This window comes from Sebastes umbrosus, chromosome 16 (genome assembly GCF_015220745.1).
Source record: "Sebastes umbrosus isolate fSebUmb1 chromosome 16, fSebUmb1.pri, whole genome shotgun sequence".
In the NCBI taxonomy this organism is placed as follows: domain Eukaryota; kingdom Metazoa; phylum Chordata; class Actinopteri; order Perciformes; family Sebastidae; genus Sebastes; species Sebastes umbrosus.
In genome coordinates this window covers 4,040,668-4,058,346 of record NC_051284.1, presented here as the reverse complement: position 1 = coordinate 4,058,346, position 17,679 = coordinate 4,040,668, and the positions used below count along the sequence as shown (strand labels likewise).

General features: G+C 41.6%; 2 protein-coding genes across 3 annotated transcripts in view; one reads left to right on the top strand and one right to left on the bottom strand.

Annotated features, from left to right (window-relative positions):
* The window catches only part of LOC119474418, an 813,351-nt gene that overhangs the window by 158,456 nt on the left and 637,216 nt on the right, over positions 1-17,679 (top strand). The window lies entirely within an intron of this gene.
* Positions 1-17,679, bottom strand: part of atp10d (ATPase phospholipid transporting 10D) — a 36,334-nt gene that overhangs the window by 18,243 nt on the left and 412 nt on the right. The window contains exons 2-11 of one of the 2 annotated variants that reach the window (XM_037796437.1): positions 16,016-16,406; positions 14,122-14,316; positions 8,079-8,283; positions 6,185-6,270; positions 4,977-5,083; positions 3,459-3,590; positions 3,120-3,232; positions 2,753-3,005; positions 1,664-1,890; positions 225-416 (exon numbers count right to left, since the gene is read on the bottom strand). In XM_037796437.1, coding sequence (XP_037652365.1) covers positions 225-416; positions 1,664-1,890; positions 2,753-3,005; positions 3,120-3,232; positions 3,459-3,590; positions 4,977-5,083; positions 6,185-6,270; positions 8,079-8,283; positions 14,122-14,316; positions 16,016-16,302 — 1,797 coding nt within the window. In that variant the 5' untranslated portion in view covers positions 16,303-16,406. Of the gene's footprint in view, positions 1-224; positions 417-1,663; positions 1,891-2,752; positions 3,006-3,119; positions 3,233-3,458; positions 3,591-4,976; positions 5,084-6,184; positions 6,271-8,078; positions 8,284-11,738; positions 12,258-14,121; positions 14,317-16,015; positions 16,407-17,679 lie in introns of those variants that run through there. The other variant, XM_037796438.1, reaches the window with a different exon arrangement.

Below are 17,679 nucleotides of genomic sequence, written 5' to 3'. Positions count from 1 at the left end.
CAGTTGATCTAATGAATATAAACAAATAACCGATTACAACCACTCAAGCAAACAAACACAAAAAACAGCAATATTGGTATCGGTGAACCCAGTAAATTAATTCAAACAATGTAAACAAGTGAAAAACCTCTACAAGTACAATCTGGATCTTTCAGATGTGAAAATATTGTTCTGGAGATACAAGTCCTTGAAGTGACATGCTTCGCAGAAGATCATCTACTTACCACATGTCGAGGCTGGCTTGGCGAGGAGACCACCACGCTGTTACAGATGGCCAGAGCGAGGAAGAAGTCGGTGATGTAGGTGAGCTCCAGGCTGGATGGAGTCCCAGAGGAGCCGTCACTCAGAGCCAGGACAGGCGAGGAGAACCAATTCAACTTCCTCACCAGCTCAGGGTCTGGTATCACCTCCTTCGCCTGAACAGACATACATAGGAGCAAGCAGGCGCTTATTTATCATGGCTAGAGCACGAACAAAATGTGGATATCAGGAAAGTTTCAAGTACCCAAAAGAGACTATCCATAAGTTCTGAAAAGTGAAGCCAATAACAAAAGTGCCTTAAATTAAACTTGTATTCTTTCTAATAACCAGTAGGTGGCGACTCCTCTGGTTGTATAGAAGTCTATGAGAAAATGAGCCTACTTCTCTCTTGATTTATTACCTCAGTAAACATTTTAAACATGAGTTTATAGTCTCAGTTGCTAATTTCAAGTCTTCTTCAATACAGCATGATGTTCATTTAGTAAATTATGGTCCCATTTAGAGTCAAATAAACCATAAAGCAGGGGATAGTTTAGGGTGGGGGCTACCTTGTGATTGACAAAATGTAAAGTATTGCCTAACATACACTAGGAGACTTTGAAAAGACATTTAAAAGACTGAAGTCTGACACCATCTCACATCTAAAGACAATGTGTCTTGGGTCACAGAGCAAAATGTATTTTTTTTAATCACATTTTCATTTGTATTTTTTTGTCTCGTTCATTTTGTTAAAGCTTCAGTAGGCAGTATATTTTTGGAATCATTGGGCAAAAATTCCATAATAACCTTTCAGCATATTGTAATTCAAGTGTTCTGAGAGATAACTAGACTTCTGCTCCTCCTCATGGCTCTGTTTTCAGGCTTTAGAAATTCTAGCCCGTGACAGGAGACTTTGTCCAATCACAGGTCATTTCAGAGAGAGAGCGTTCCTATTGGCTGTGCTCCGGTCATGTGACCGGAACTTGGCGTTCCTTCACCAGATTTTACAATGGCGGCAGCGTCACAAACTTCCTCATTTTACAGCTAAACCGTGCACTACAAGATGATTCTGAAAACATTAGAGGAGAGAAATAGACATTAACGTAACAGAATATTGATTCATATTTGATCAGCGCTGCCTAGTTTGACCATTTGATCAGAGTTTGCGAGTGACTGACAGCCAGCTCTCATAGACGGCAGCTGGACAGCAGACCTCAGATCAGCTCTTACTGCTTGTTTTCCTCCGGTCTGTGAAATCTTGCAGATGCTGTTAGGAGCACCGGAGGACACAGAGGCACATGATTTTTTTCAGGTTACCTGTTTCATGTACTACTGTCACGATATAGTGACCGTTTTATAAAAATAACTTTTTTTAAATCATATTTGCTTGGTGTTTGTGTGAGTTTTTGTGGGTAAATCTGACCATGCGACTGCAGAAGGCGCTGGTCTTGGGCTGGATGTGATTGGACAGTCGTTCCTCCTCCTCCGCTTCCTCGTCTGACTCAGCAGTGAGTGTGTGCAGAGACACAGAGCTGTGTTTGCAGCTGAGAGAGCGACAACTCAGAGATTTACCGCTGCAGCCCGACTTCAGAGTCACAGAGCGACCGGCCGTCTCGTTCTTCTCCGTCTCGTACACCTCCAGCCTCCGAGCTGACAAACACAAAGCATTTACAATTATGTTATATTATAATCACTCACTTATAATCAAACACTTAGATTACATTTCAGATTAAATTCCAAATATTTACTGGGATGGGATGGTGGAATGAGTGAAATATACATTTTAGTCTTCATTCAGTTTCTGTAATCTTTTGTAAATGGGCCCTATATTATCATATCAGACGGCACAATGTCGTCTGATATATGATAAATGGGTACTGTAGATAGTCAAAGGGAAAAAAGGTTCATGTTGATGAATAGATACTGTAAATCTGTATTTTGTCTGTATGTTTTTGCATATATTACAGATCCATACATACAACATACTCAAACATTTTATAAAGCTAAAAAATGCTTTGTGTACTAAATTTACACTGTATCCCAAAAACATGCATCATTCTGTGACATTTTATGTTTTTGCACATTGATGAAGTCACTATCATCTCCTCTCTCTGTTACCCTCCAGACCTGTGATTGGTCAGATGCTGTAAACACCGCCCTGTTCATGTGAACGCGCTCGCAGCCAGACTGAGAATCTCTGGGTTGATTTACTGAGTTGATAACCAGCGTCGTAGGACCGCTTAGCGTGATCTTATTTGTTAGAGATAGTTAAGCCAGATAACGAGAAGATACCCTGGGTATGTTGAACTCGCTTCGTAGTACAGGCCTCTGGAAACAAAGAATCTGTATTTGATCAGGTTTGTTTTAGCCGATACCGATCCATTAAAACATGCCTGGACTGGCCAATATCTCTAAAACACCTCCCATTGTTCCTGCTGGATCTCTGCTCTGATTCCTCACTATGTGAAAATGTCTCCAATGGAGGTAAAAATCAAATCATCAGTTCTCTTACCATTTTCCACGTGAGGGTATTCGACCCCATAGATGCTGCAGCGGCAGAACACCATCTTGTTCTCTGTCAGAGTTCCCGTCTTATCAGAGAACAGGTACTTGATCTGGCCCAGGTCCTCGGTGATGTTGAGGGCCCGACACTGAATCCTGGAGTCCAGCTGCTTGTTGTAAAAGGCTAAGTCATTGTGGATGAAGTAGATCTGGCCCAGTTTGACAATCTCAATGGACACGTACAGAGAAATGGGGATCAGCACCTGTTGGGACAGAAATGGATTACATGTATGATGCGTTTACAGATATGACAAGCACTTCTAAAACTGGAAAACAACCAACTTTGATCGATTGAACTGAAGTGGTTAATTGTATACCTGCAGCACAATGATCATAGTCCAGAAGACATAGAATCCAGCCAAGGCCGGAGACGTCTCCCCATCGACCTGAAAGACCGGGTCTTTGAGGTTCTTCAGCCAGAGGCCGTGACCTGAAACACACCAAGACACCAGAGCAGCTCATCACTCTGAGCAACTAAAGATGGTTAAATCCCTCAGCCTCTAGAAAAGTGTTGTGGCTGTCCTTTTGGTGACTGGTTTTCATGGAAATACTGTCTCTCCAGTGGTCGACATGTCGCTTTACACAGTCAACTATACATAATAATACTGCTGCTGTTCATAGCTGTGTCGTGAAGTGAGAGCCGGGTTGGTACACACCTATAGCAGCAGACAGACACATGACGATGAGCAGGAGCACACACCACAGGATGTCTGTGTTCAGATGCTTCTCCAGCTGGCTGCGCTTATACCTCGGCCCACTGTTGTTCATCATGGCTTTAGTCTCATGACCTGAGTCACACAGTAAGAGAAGAGCAGATGATGCTCAGTCATACACCAGACCATCACTATTATAGAACATTATGAGGTCGCACTGACCTTGACCTTTGACCACCAAAATCTAATCAGTTAATCCTTGAGTCCCAAGTTTGTGCCAAATTTGAAGGAATTCCCTCCAGGTGTTCCCGAGAGCGGGGCGGACGTGAGGTCACAGTCAACTTGACCTTTGACCTTCAAAATCTAATCAACTCCATGGATGTTCAAATTTGAATAAATTCCTTCAAGGCGTTCCGTTTATTTTATTTATCTCTCTATCTACTCTTTTCCCTCCTTCCCCTTGGATATACCTGCAAATATCTCTGGTTACAGTCATTCACATATGAATATATGACACACACTTTCATACACACACACAAACACTTACAATACTCCCACTAACCATATCCATATCCAAATCATAACAACTGTTTCATACGTCTTATGTTAATGTCTGTATATTTCGCGTTACATCCTTGTCAGTATAATTTATTATCTGTTTGTATTGTATTGTGATACAAAATTAAATAAATTGAAAAAAAATTAAACACCTGTAGCTTATAAAGATTAATTTTGTCAGCAAAACTTTGAAAAAAAAGGAAAAAAAAAAAAAACATGGTTTCCTCTCGGTGGAAATAGAGGATTTAGATATTACTGCTGGTCAACATCATTTTTTGCAATTGTAGTTCCGACTGTTACTTATTTTACTTCCTTATTTTAAAACCATTGCTTTCTCGTTCGGCCAGTGTTAGAGGAACATTGGTTAAGCATCAGCTGAGGCGTAGCCCAACAGTTATCCTGCCACCGACCAGGTTAGTTTCCAAGCATAAGTTGCCATAGTAACTGTTGAACTATGTTTAATTTGAATAATGGAACCAAATAATCTGAAAAGGAGTCAGACTAACCGAATTTATTTGGTAAACTCACTTTATGGAACCCACCTTTTCAGTCTGATTGTTTAGTCCGCACCAGAGTTTGAGTGACAGCTTTCATGTCAGCCTAGTTTAACCTCACTAAACAATAAAAGCAGAGTTCATTTGAACTGAACCAACACACTTTAAAGGTGTGATCAGACACACAAAGAACACACAGCAAAGAGAGGCGCTCAACTGCACATGAAGAAGTGGAAGTGAAAGTGAGGTTAAGTCGGCTCCAAATCATGAAAGCACTGACACAAGAGACAAGAGACACTGGAGCAACAGAACAGAAACAACTGGAGTTCCCGGTGAGTGTTGAGTTTCATTGGTGCAGTCGTTTGTGGTGAACAGACTGCACAAAGTGAGTAAACATTCACTTTGTGTTCTATCTTAAAGTACTATCTGTCTTTAGTAAGATGTTTACTAAGTGATGCTGTGCTCTTACCAGCATAGACCACGATGCCCACCACGGTCTCAGTGTTGCGGATGGTGCAGCTCCTCAACAGAAGGTTGCTGTTATGGAGGCCGACACGAACCCCACCGGGGTGCTCCCTGTGGAACAACATGCAAACACACAACAGGACGGAGCTAAGCATAAAAAGTTCTATACCCACTGACTGGTAGATTCACAAGACAGAGGTGTGCTTGAGGCCTTGTGATGGTTAGAAGAAGGCTCTACTGCATTTGTAAATTACTATTTCCTTCCACTAGCTTGATAATAATAAATGATAAATGGTTGTAAGACCTAAACGTGTCATTATCTATTCTTCTTAAAAATAATCTGACATCACTTGTGAATTTGTGACACAGTACTTTGTCAATCACTCATGCTTCTTGCAAATAAATGTTTTTTAATGTTATGCTTTTCAGTCTGTTATGTTTCTTTATAAACGATATACAGTGTATTAGTAATGAAAAAGCAAGAAATAATGTAAAGTGTTGGTATGGTAGAAATGTTATGCATCAATGTTTGTTTTTTACTATACAATAAATACATTAATAAATAAATATGAGCTTTGAATAATTTTTTGAATTCTCATTAAAAAGAGAGAGCCGACTGCGAGCCCTGACACACCAAGCCAACGGTCGGCCGTCGGACAGTTTGGGGCCGTCGGTGAGCGTCTGTCGGCCTAATTTTTTTAGTGTGTCCCGCACCGTCGCCTCCAGTCTGCCCGTGTCAATTTTTTTTCCGGCCGATTCAGCATGTTGAATGACAAATACAGACTCCTGCGACCTGCTGGTGGAGTTATTTCATGTCACGCAGGCGCAGAACGTAAGTGGTAGGCTTCAGTCTTAGCAGTGTGTTCGAGTGAGCTGTCCCCACTGTGACTATGGGATGATAAATGTTAATAGTAATCAAAAATCTTAGGACTATCTATTAATCCAGCTTTGTGTATACTGCCTGCAACATTTCTATTGGAATTACTTCAACAAAGCACAGTGTTTTTTTCACATATTGAAACGAAGGTGTTGCAGTATTAAATGAAGACGAAGATAGAGGAAGTAACCACAAAAATTAGACAGGATAAGAAACAATAACGCAGGGCTAATATATGCACTGCAAAGATGGTAATACTGATTCCATATATCAATCTCGTGGCGCTGTGTACTTAACAGATGTGTTCGATAACTGTACGATGAAAAGGAACTCACATGTAACCTCTGAACCTGCCGAGGTCATTGTTGGGGTTCTCGCACTCAATTCGACTGTGGAAGCTCTCAACGGTGAACTCTGCTCCCTGGAAAACACACACAACAACAACAAAATCAATCAAACCTGCAGATAAATACTCATACGGATAAGCAGATACTTTTTTACTGGCTGTTATTTGTAGAGTTTTGAGATTGACATCCACTGAGAATGAGACTGACATAACCGTCAGACACTTTAAAAAGTAGACGCGAGCAGAGGCAGAGACTGATGTTTTACTGCCTTCTGTGTACATTGTGTCTCTTGCAGGCAGCAATGTCCATTTCTATTTTTCACTGGATGTGTCCTTCAGTTAGGTGTGGAACACACTGCATTCTACAGCTGTTTAGTTGTAGGAGTAAGCCAATTAGCTTTCCATTAGTTTATTTGTGCTATTACACCTGGAGTGATTCAGACCCGTTGCAAGGCCTTTAATCTGGAATACATTTTTTTTTCTACATACTGTAATGCAGCTGCAAAGGGTACACTCATCCTAAAGTATAGACTTACAGTATATTCAAATGATTATGTAAATGAGATGTATACTGCAGTCTAAAACAACACCACACACTAAAGCCTCAAAAGTGATCAGTCTCTATAGAGACTGCAGCGGCGGTGCACTGTGCTGGCTCGCTATGCTTATTTCATGGGCACAAATTAATTAATGAACATGATCAACATCTATGTAAGTATAATATTGTTATCATTATTTTAATTGTAGTGAAAAACCGGGACAATTTGTTAGTGACTGTTGAAAACGGAAACATTCGAGTGTTTTACAGATATTTGTCGGAACACCTAGCTTGAAATAAACCGGGGCGTCTGGTCACCATAAACAGGATAGGATAGGATAGGACAATATTCAAAATGGCCGACTTCCAGCTGGGCAGAACTAATGAAAGCAAAAGGGAAATATGTCCAAAAGTATGACAGCAATGTGAGTACAAAATTCCATGAATATCAGTAGCAATTATGTTCAAGCTAAGGCCTTCTATGCATTAGGGGGCGCTGTGGAGCCCGCTAAACACGCACAAACCCAGTCGCTGTATACTCTCGCAACGTTCATAGGTTTTGATGTATGTGCCAAGTTTCGTGAGTGTTCAAGTATACCAAAGGCGTCAAAGATGCTTTCAAAGACAAAAGTAATTGGGGGGTGCTATAAAGCCGACGTGCCACACCCAATTCCAATTGTGACATCAAATCAAAGTAATCACTAGTTTGAACATGGGTACAATGTTTCATGAGTGTTTGTGCATCCTATAGTCCTCAAACATGGGCTCGTAAAATGAAAATGAACGCAGAGCCCAATCACTGCAGGACTATGCATTTTCGCCGGTTCTGAAGCGTGTGCCAATTTTTGTGAGTTTTCGTGCATCTCAAGCCCCTCTAATAATGCGATTCCGCAGCAGATTAATAATAATCTTAACAAAAAACAATAGGTTTCCTCGCATTAACACACTTAGTCCCGTGTCATGTTTGTCATTCAGGAAGAGGAAGTGAAGAAGGTGGACTCATACAAGTACCTTGGGGTTCAAATCAATAAAAAAAAAACTGGACTGGTCTCCGCATTGATTGGTTCGTTATACTTCAGGCGCAAAGGAATCTTGCAAATGTCATTAGGAGCACTAGGAGGACACAGGAACCTGATTTTTTCACAGATTATCCGTCTCGTGCTACTGTCAGGATATAGTGACAGTTTGAGCAACTATGATAAAAAAAGTTATTTTTTTAATTTGTATAAAAGTTACCAACTGCAGTTTTAATGAAAAGGACAACAATAAGTTTGCTCTAGGGGCCATACATTGAAACAAAGACACATCTTACACCTGTTAATCCACTTTGTGTACTATTTATTACCTGCGATGTGATTTCAGAGACCACATGTCTCTGTTTCAGGTTGGTCTCTCCGTCCAGGTTGGCGGTCTCAATGTAACAAACCCCACGCGGGTCAGAGGAATACAGCAGCAGCATGTCAGCTGGGATGATTTCATTACAGGACAGACAGACAAAGTCTCCAACTCGCACATCCTTCCAGCACTGGTCAATGTAGGCTTTCTGCTTGCTATGGGACAACATGAGAAGACACAGAAACGACAGAAGAAAATGTCTCAGGCAAATGATCAAATACTGAGAGAAAGAGACCACAGAATGTTTGGTGTACATGAGGCTACAGTATAATGACGTGACAAAAGGATACAGGGCGGTCCATATTGTGAGGCTTTACTAGCAATCAGAGCTTTTTTAACTTTAATGGACATAGTACAGAAAGATCCCAGACAGTTGTGTCAATTAATATTTACTCAAGTATTGTACTTAAGTACAATTTTGAGGTACTTGTACATTAATTGAGTATTTCCATTTATGCTAGGGATGCACCGATACCAGTATCGGGTATCGGGTCCGATACTGTGCTCATGTACTCGTACTCGTACTCGTACTCGCAAAAGGGCTCCGATACAACGTTAACCTCTCGTCACCATCTTTCGTGTCCTACCGTACGCGCTCGCGCTCCACCTCCCCGACGGTGCGGGCGAGACGGGGCAATGGTGCGCCTGACCCCGCGGAGCCGGGATCCCACCTTAGCCGGCGCGTGCGCGCGTTAGACTCGTTGGACCGTATTTCAAAACGGGTCGGGTGGGTTGCCGACATCACCGCAGATCCCTGGCGCCTTTTACTTTTGGCACAGAGAAGTACTTGTATCGGTACTCGGTATTGGCGAGTACCCAAATGTAAGTACTTGTACTTGTACTCAGTCTAAAAAAAGTGGTATCGGTGCATCCCTTATTTATTCTACTTTATACTTGTACTCTGTCCTCACATTTGAACACATCATGATGACGTTAGAATTTACCTTAGATTAATGCTCCCATTTACTGAATAGGAAAAACTGCTTAAAGGTGAAAGTTCCTGGTGGTGTTTGCCAACAGGGAGTCTACATTCTTCTTAATGTCTCAGAGCCCATTGATTGACAGATATGCTGTAGATACAATGAGTGGTTAATTATTAAACTCACTTACACCCTTTTCCAGGCACGGCAGAAGAATTACTTTAACTGTACAGTTAGATACGGGGCTCCAAACTAACTTTTTCATTTAGGTGCACCAGCACATAATTTAGGTGCACCCAAAAAAATGTTACCGTGCCTTTTGGCGCCGCAATAATACATTTTAAATGTCCCATATTGTAAAAAGTGAGATTTTCATGTCTTTTATATTATAAAGCAGGTTTAAGTGCTAAATAAATACTGTTAAACTATCAAAACGCTCACTATACAAAGGAATACACACGTCCCGTATTCAGAAATTGTGTTTTTGAAACAAGCCGTTAGGATTTCTGTCCATTTGTGATGTCACAAATATACAATATTTAGACCTTTACACAGTTTTAAACGTAAACATTCTAAATGTGTCCCAGTTTATTTCTTGTTGCAGTGTATGTAATTAACATCAGCTGACAGGAAGTAAACATAGATCCAAACTGTTGCCTAGCAATGCAATTCCGTTACAATTCCGTTGAAATGCACTAAAACGGAGCGTTTCAGACAGAGGGTGAATACAGGTATATTCACGCAGACAGTACGAGGAAAATAAAGGGTTTTTTGAACATTACAGCATGTAAACATGTTCTAGTAGAAACACAAAATACAACTATGAACCTGAAAATAAGCACAATATGGGACCTCTAAGTTATTTGTTAGTTACCATAGGACTAGGGATGTCATGATACCAGAAATTTAGCAGTTGATACCAATACCAGTGAAATTCCATGATTCTTTATACTAATTCGATACCATGGTAAAAAAAAAAAAAAAAAAGAGTTAAACAATAAATGCCATGTACTTCAAGATCCACTCCTTTATTACCATTTGCATACTGGTTTGTGTTAGGAAGTTAAACAAATTATAATTCTCTCTCTATTATCTATTTTATATTGTTGTGAAAAAATCTCCTTCAGACAACTGTATTTATTCAAGTTTCTCACCAAAAACTACATTTTACGTAACTACATTTGAACACATCATGATAACGTTAGAATTTACCTTCAACTAATGCTCCTATTTACTGAATAGGAAAATTTGCCTGAACTCATCATAATGTAAATGAGGGGCAACCCCCCTGTAAACTCACTTCCTGCGGAGAGATTGTTGTTCACCATGTAGATTATCAGGGAAAAACAGGGTGGGTCACCTGGATGCGTCTATAGTGAGTTTAACAGTCTACCTACAGTACCGTCAGGTATCCACATGTTTACTTATTACGTTGGTATCAGAGCTGGGCCGTTCAGAGCCGGGCACAGGTGTAACGAGCACTGCAGCATTTCTCTTGACGGAAAGAAATCATTAGCTCTCTTCATTTTTAATTAGTATGTTTTATGGTGGTGATGTTGCTCGAGGAGGAGGAGCAGGCTACAGGGCGCCGTTTGACACACATACACACAGACACAGACCTGTCAGGTGCACTGGTGCGCCCAATGAAAATATTTAGTCTTACTCCACAGATCTTTGGTCACATATGCGACCAAAATGGGCGCACCCCGGAGCCCTGAGATACAATGTGAGGTCAAGAGGTTATCCAAGATAAACTACCACAACCCAGACCAAGCCATGACCAAGACCAGGGTGTATTGAGACGGAGACAAGACCAAGACTTTGAGGGGCTGAGACCAAGTCAAGACCAAGACCAGACTAGTGCGAGTCCCACACACTTACAATAGAATGTGGAACCATAGGTAATCCTCAAATTGATCTGAAAGAGCCACATTCCCATAAAAACACCCACAGAAAAAAAACGAAGATTCCTCTTCATTCACCTCTTTTATTGCTAATTACTGTTTAAGTGTGTATGATTGTACAATGAGATATGACTTGATAAAATAAACAACAGGCATTAGAGAAGTTAATTTTATGTTTGGGAATTTTCCTTTGTTTTCTAAGAGCATACAAATACGAACACTAAGGAGCTGAAATCTACTTTAACCATCTTTATTCAACACTCCTTTTTCATGTCAGACTTCCATCCTAAGTGACAATAAAAGCATCTACACCTACATCTATCTTTCAAACTTTTCAATGCTCGTTCCTCCGTTGGTCTCTAAACGGCCCATAATATGCCTTCTGTTGTCAAACAATTGCCAAATTAGTCCAAAAAGTTGCAAATATGATATGAAAACAAATGACCTATTCATTGCAGTGCTTTTTCAACATGCATTATTGAGCTGAGACTTCGCTGAGTCACGGTGTAAACAAAGCTTTTTATTAATAAAGTAGGTCTACTTTACTGAAAAATATAGGATTCCTTGTGGCTGTATACAAACATATACAGCATATTCTTGCTAGGCAACAGTTAAAAGATATTTCCCATAGACATACAAGTATCTATTTTCGAATCTATAACAGCCCCGCGCCGGAATTCCAACACAGTGCAGGAGGACTTTAAGCCCCACAGTCCAACAAGAATAAGATATCTTAGATGTTGGTTGTTGCCACATCAAACCGACTGAAAGCAACATTACACCTACCTGCTGTAAACGTGGCAGAGAAGCCCGTTGATCGAACGATCCGATTTAAACCTGCGGTAGTCTTCCCAGATATCCTTGGCGGCCGTCACCGACAGCACCAGTGTGATGGGAACCAGAGCGATCTCTGCCTGGAAGGCCTCCACCTCAGGAACAAAGTTCAGAGCAGCGAGGAAGATGAAGTAGACGTTGGCGAAGCGATGGAGCTGCTCAAACAGATTCTTGGGCAGGAAGGAAAAGAGAGAATACTTTGTGGTCCGGATCTTGTTGCTTTTATACAACTTCAGGAGTTGACTCAGTTCCTCATCCTCTGTGGAGGAAGATACCACCGTCCTCTTATTCTTCAGGCGCTCCTTGGTAGAGTGAAGACGGGACGGACGTTCCAAGCTATGCATGAGTCCACTGCTCCTGCCGGTTTATGTCTCCACTTAGAAGCCTTACCTACCTGCAACCGTTCTCCAATTGTATTTTTCTTTTGCGTTCATGCTGTCCCTTCTTTTATCAGACCATTCTGATGGGAAACAAGGCATGGACATGGCCGGCAAGGTGAGAATGGGAGAGATGAATGGATAGCTCCTACGTTGATGACAGATTTCATCGCCACTCCTCTGAAAGGCACTCGTGCTATAAACAAACTCAAGGTTCAAGTTTTACAACTGGCTCAAAAGACGGATTGTGTAATCAGATAAAGGAGAAAGGAGGGTCACAGAGCAGCAGCAGCAGGGATTGTGGGGTCATTGATCTCCTGACAATCCTTCCAGATCAGAGCAGTGGACAGATTCATATATCCACGAGTGATATTGAACAGCATGGGTTAATAAATTTTCCTGATAATATGATATTACTGTCCATTATAACATAATGATTACTTACAATATCATTACTTACTGACATAAACCCATCAAACATTTATGCTGAGGTATCCACTACTAAATGGTTGGATGTTAAATGTATTTTGGAGGAAACATTATCTCCAGTCCAGGAAGTGTTACGTTCCTGTACCACACAGAGAAACCTTAGGCAGAAACATGCTCTGGGTAGAGAGATGCACAGCAACCACAATAACAGCACAACAGCTGTAATCATAATAGAAATATGACTAATAATAATAAATAGCAGTAGATATATTAGATATAATAGAGTGATAATAGTAATAGCAGAAATAATAAAAGAAATATGATTAATAATAGGGCTGCACGGTGGTGCAGTGGTTAGCGCTGTCACCTCACAGCAAGAGGGTCGCAGGTTCAAATCCGCCTCCAACGTGTCCCTGCAAATAAACAAATCCTCCACCCTATTCTCCACTGGTGCCAACCTCTGCAAACCTGCTATCATAGTTCCTCTATTTAACTCATACTTTATGCATGAAGTACGTACATGTTCAACTGGACAAATTGAAATACCCAGGGACTAGCTTGTTTTTTTCTTCTTCTAATTAGCAAATGCTAAACTGTGATTGGAGTGTTTTGGATTCTTCTACTTCAGACCTGGATGAACTCTCTGACACTGATCTTATATCAGTTTTTGTGAGGACACTTGTGTGCCGACAAAAAACCTTCTGCACATACGATACCAATAAAACCTGGTTTAGTGCAAAACTCAGACAGGCCTACAGAGCGGGGGGGGGACACACACTCCTGTACAACCAGGCCAGGACGACACCGACTGAGGAGAGATCAGGTAGCAAAGAGGAGCTGCTCTGAAAAGCTGAAAAACAAGTTTTCAACCAATGACCCTGCATCAACATGACTAACTACAGGAGACCTCTGCACCCCCTGCAGCTTGCCTAATAAAGGGCAAACAGGTCAGTGGCTGATGCAGTCAACATGAGACTGCACCACATCCTGCAACACTTCGACTCTGCATTGACATGTGTGAGGATCCTGTTTGCAGGGTTTCCGCCAATATATTGCAAGCCTGGTGGCCAGCCCGGCCTAAATGAACCCCTGCCAGGCCTGAGCATCGGGGGAATTATGTATTTTTAAGATGTTTTTTTTAACTAAAATGTGTTATACAAGTGGTGAACTCCTTCATATCTGCATAGGGAGCGGGTCCTCTTCACGGAGCCCGCCATGTTGCTCCTCCATGTTTCTACAGTAGCCCAGAACGGACAAACCAAACACTGACTCTAGAGAGAGACTTTTGATGTTACCTGAAGGCCACCGTAGTTCTCCGAAACACTTTTGAAACTGCGGTAACGTGAGCCGCAGAGTGCTAAACCGTGGTACCGCCAGCTGCCGTCTGACTCCTGTAGCTCTTAACGTAGTGTTATTATGGTATGAATGGCCTCTGTCTCTACAGTAGCCCAGAACAGTTGATTGCAATCTACAACCTCACTGCTAGATACCTCCAAACCACTACACACTGTACCTTTAAGCTGACTCACCCACAGAACACTCGCACTACATTGTTGTTGACCTTCTTGTCGAACAGGTAGCGTCGGTAGTCTTCCAGGGCATCTTTGATGGCAATGACAGTGAGGACCACCAGCAGGGGAATCATGGTAATTTCCTTTTGAAAGGCTTCAACAACTGGCACCCAGTTCAGTAACACCAGGAACAGGAAGTAGAGGTTGGCAGCCCTGCAAAAGGAAGGCCAGAACAGCAAATTAGTATGTAGAAACTGCGAACGTACAACAGAAGCTGTGGAAGTGACACCAAGTGCTACCGCCATTTCTATTGGTATACAACTAGACCAGCATGCATCTCTGGTCTTGTCAGTCGGTTGGTCCACCTTTGATTTGGACTGAAATATCTTTACAACTGTTATATTGATGGCCATGAAAGGTGGTGGCATTCAGAAAGCTGTAGTCTAATAAACTAAACTAGCACTTTCTACCCAAATTACACAGTCCATGCAAGATTCTAGGGCTTTTTTATTTACAGTGAAAACAGCTTCTAGTGATCCCGTCTGTCCGGCTCAAACTGATCACTACAAGCGGATGATTATTATAACCAAATTTTTGTTGCTGTGCATCATTTCTTATGCGGATTACCATCTTATTACATAAATGCAAAGCAATGAAACGGACCGCTTCGCTATTTACTGGCTCGCTGCCAATTCTCCTGCCTCTTCCCTCACCAACGGTGAGGCAGTGCCGCGTGCAAGGAAAACGGCACCCCTTTTGCCAGGGCTCCTCGTTCTCTCGCTCGGTAGCGTCACAGAGGCGGAGGTCTGCATGTGTGCCGCAGAGCCAGTTGAGGATCGGCAAGTTTCACTTTGAGGGCATTACTTGAGCAGGCATTATCAGTCCACTTGACGTGGGCGGCTTCGACCACAGGTGCTTTCCCTGTGCAAATTTGTTTTTTATTCTGAGAGAATTACTTTCCTTTCCCCTGTCACAATATCAAAGTGCACGCTGCGCAGGTATCCAGCCGGAGAGCCGACGGTCCGCGAGGCGAAGTATCAACGGAGTAAAGTAAAAAACAAAATAAAACAAAATTCAACTAACATTAGTCTAACGTAGTTTTAAAATGTTTTTCCACATGTTGTCATGTATGAAAAGACCCAAAATTAACACTGTAAGCGGACAACTTATGAGTGGTTGATCACTGTAACCTAAAATAGCCCATGAAATAAGGAATAATCCCACAAAATGATTCACAGTCAACATTAATTATTATTAGTTATTCTCAGACGGATATCGCTGTTTGTGACGTGTAGAGGCGTGTGTGTGTGTGTGTGTGTGTGTGTGTGTGTGTACAGCAGTGCGGCAGCGGTGCTGTTCCGGGCACTGAAACGGGGGAGATGGACACAGGCAGACAGAAGACGAATACCTTTGAATATTTCTCACCAAAGCTTCAAAGCCAAAAAAAATTATAGACAAGATTCAAAACTAAACCAACGTGCAATGAATTCTGGGATGGTGAATATCTCAAAGAATACAATGGCTGTGTAAATGTAATCAAACGCTGATCTTGAAATGCAGACAAATGCAGACAAGGGATCCTGAAATGAGGCAGGACTTCAATTTGTTTAGGGTTGTTTTGCTGGACTCTGTCTGAACTTTGAGTGTGTTCCTTCTGAAAGAGACTAAATGAGAACTGTCTGGAGGATGGTACACAGCCTTGTAAGGTTTCATAATAAAAAACAGATAAAGGGTTTGCCAATTTTAATTACAAAAATCCACTGACTGCACCATCAACAGAGACTAGAAAGTTGTTCAAAAGAAAAAGACCAGTATCTCTGAGTTAACCCCACAGATAGCTCGACAACGCACTGATCTCACTTTGTGATACAGACCCTGACCAGTGTGTTCAACCCACAAGTAAAAATCTGACCTGCAAAACTGCTGGAACAGGTTCATGGGAATGAATGTCAACAAGCTGTACTTCGTAGTGCGGATGGCATTGCCCTTGTAGCTTTTGGAGACTCCTTCATACTCCTGTTGGTCGGGTCCATGGCGGGCAAACACTGTTCTCCGCTTCCCGACAACTCTCTGTGGAGAGCTGCGAGTGTCCAGGGAGGTTTTGTTGGGCAGGCCATCAGGGGACGAGTACCAGCCTCTCCCCGAGTCTCTCGCCAGCAGCTGCTGACAACGATGCCGCACCCAGTGGAGCCGCTCCATCTGCCCGGCAGAGGCTCTGGCTGAGCTATGAGAGTGGCTCGGCCCCCTCCTCCGGCCTCCTGCTCCTCTGTGCTCCAAAAATCGACTTTCACAATGTCCTCATCCTGTAAAGGGAGAACCGCAAAATTATTTCTTTAATAACCATTTACCAAGTTGTTCTTATATAGGCTGTCTGTAAATTTAAAGGTTCAGACTGGTGTTATTCTTTGTTTTTTTTAAAGGTCCCATATTGTAAAAAGTGAGATTTTCATGTCTTTTATATTATAAAACAGGTTTAAGTGCTATATAAATACTGTTAAACTATCAAAACGCTCAATATACGGAGAAATACACACAGCCTGTATTCAGAAACTGTGCATATGAAACAAGTCGTTAGGATTTCTGTCCATTTGTGATGTCACAAATATACAATATATAGACCATTGCACGTTTTGTGACGTATACATTCTAAATGTGTCCCAGATTATTTCCTGTTGCAGTGTATCTAAATGGAAGTAATCATGGACCCAAACTGTTGCCTAGCAACGCAATTCCGTTGAAATGCACTAAAACGGAGCGTTTCAGACAGATGGTGAATACAGGTATATTCAGACAGACAGTATGAGGAAAATAAAGTTGTTTTTTGAACATTACAGCAAGTAAACATGTTCTAGTAGAAACACAAAATACAAGTATGAACCTGAAAATTAGCATGATATGGGACCTTTAAAGTCAAATCCCATGAAAAAGCTAAACCAACAATGTGTTGAGAGACAGACTTCTCAATACTTTCTGATATCATGTATGTTAGTGGTTAAATATTTTTAAAAGGCCAAAATACAAATAGTACATGTTTTGGGGACTACTTTCAGCAATGGATTAATCCACATGTGGTGCTCTAGTGAGTATTTGTGGCATCAGGGCTGTGGATGTGGACCTTGAACTAGGTGACACAGTGGTGCAGTGGTTAGCACTGCTGCTTCTCAGCAAGAGGGTTGCAGGTTCAAACCCCATTTGGTGTCAGTCAATAATCTAACCAACATGCATTGTGCCTGGCTCATCTTGAAACCTCTACTGAAACCACCTGTGTGGGTGTGCAGTAGGGCTGCACGGTATTGGGAAAACCCTGCCATTGTAATAGTTCTCTTTTCTGTGATAGTCTCTGTTTTGTGATAGAAATACAGGTATATTCACCCTACATTTTATAGGCAACATTTTAAAGTTATAAATGCATCAATTTGGTTCACTTTGAGAGCAAAAATTAAGAGGAACCAACTTCATGATTTACCCACAAACCATATCAGCACAAAATGGATGCACGATTTAATACAATCTCTGCTAAAGTGAAAGTGGACGTAAGACTCGACTCAAACTATCTAAAAATGTCTAAATGAAGAA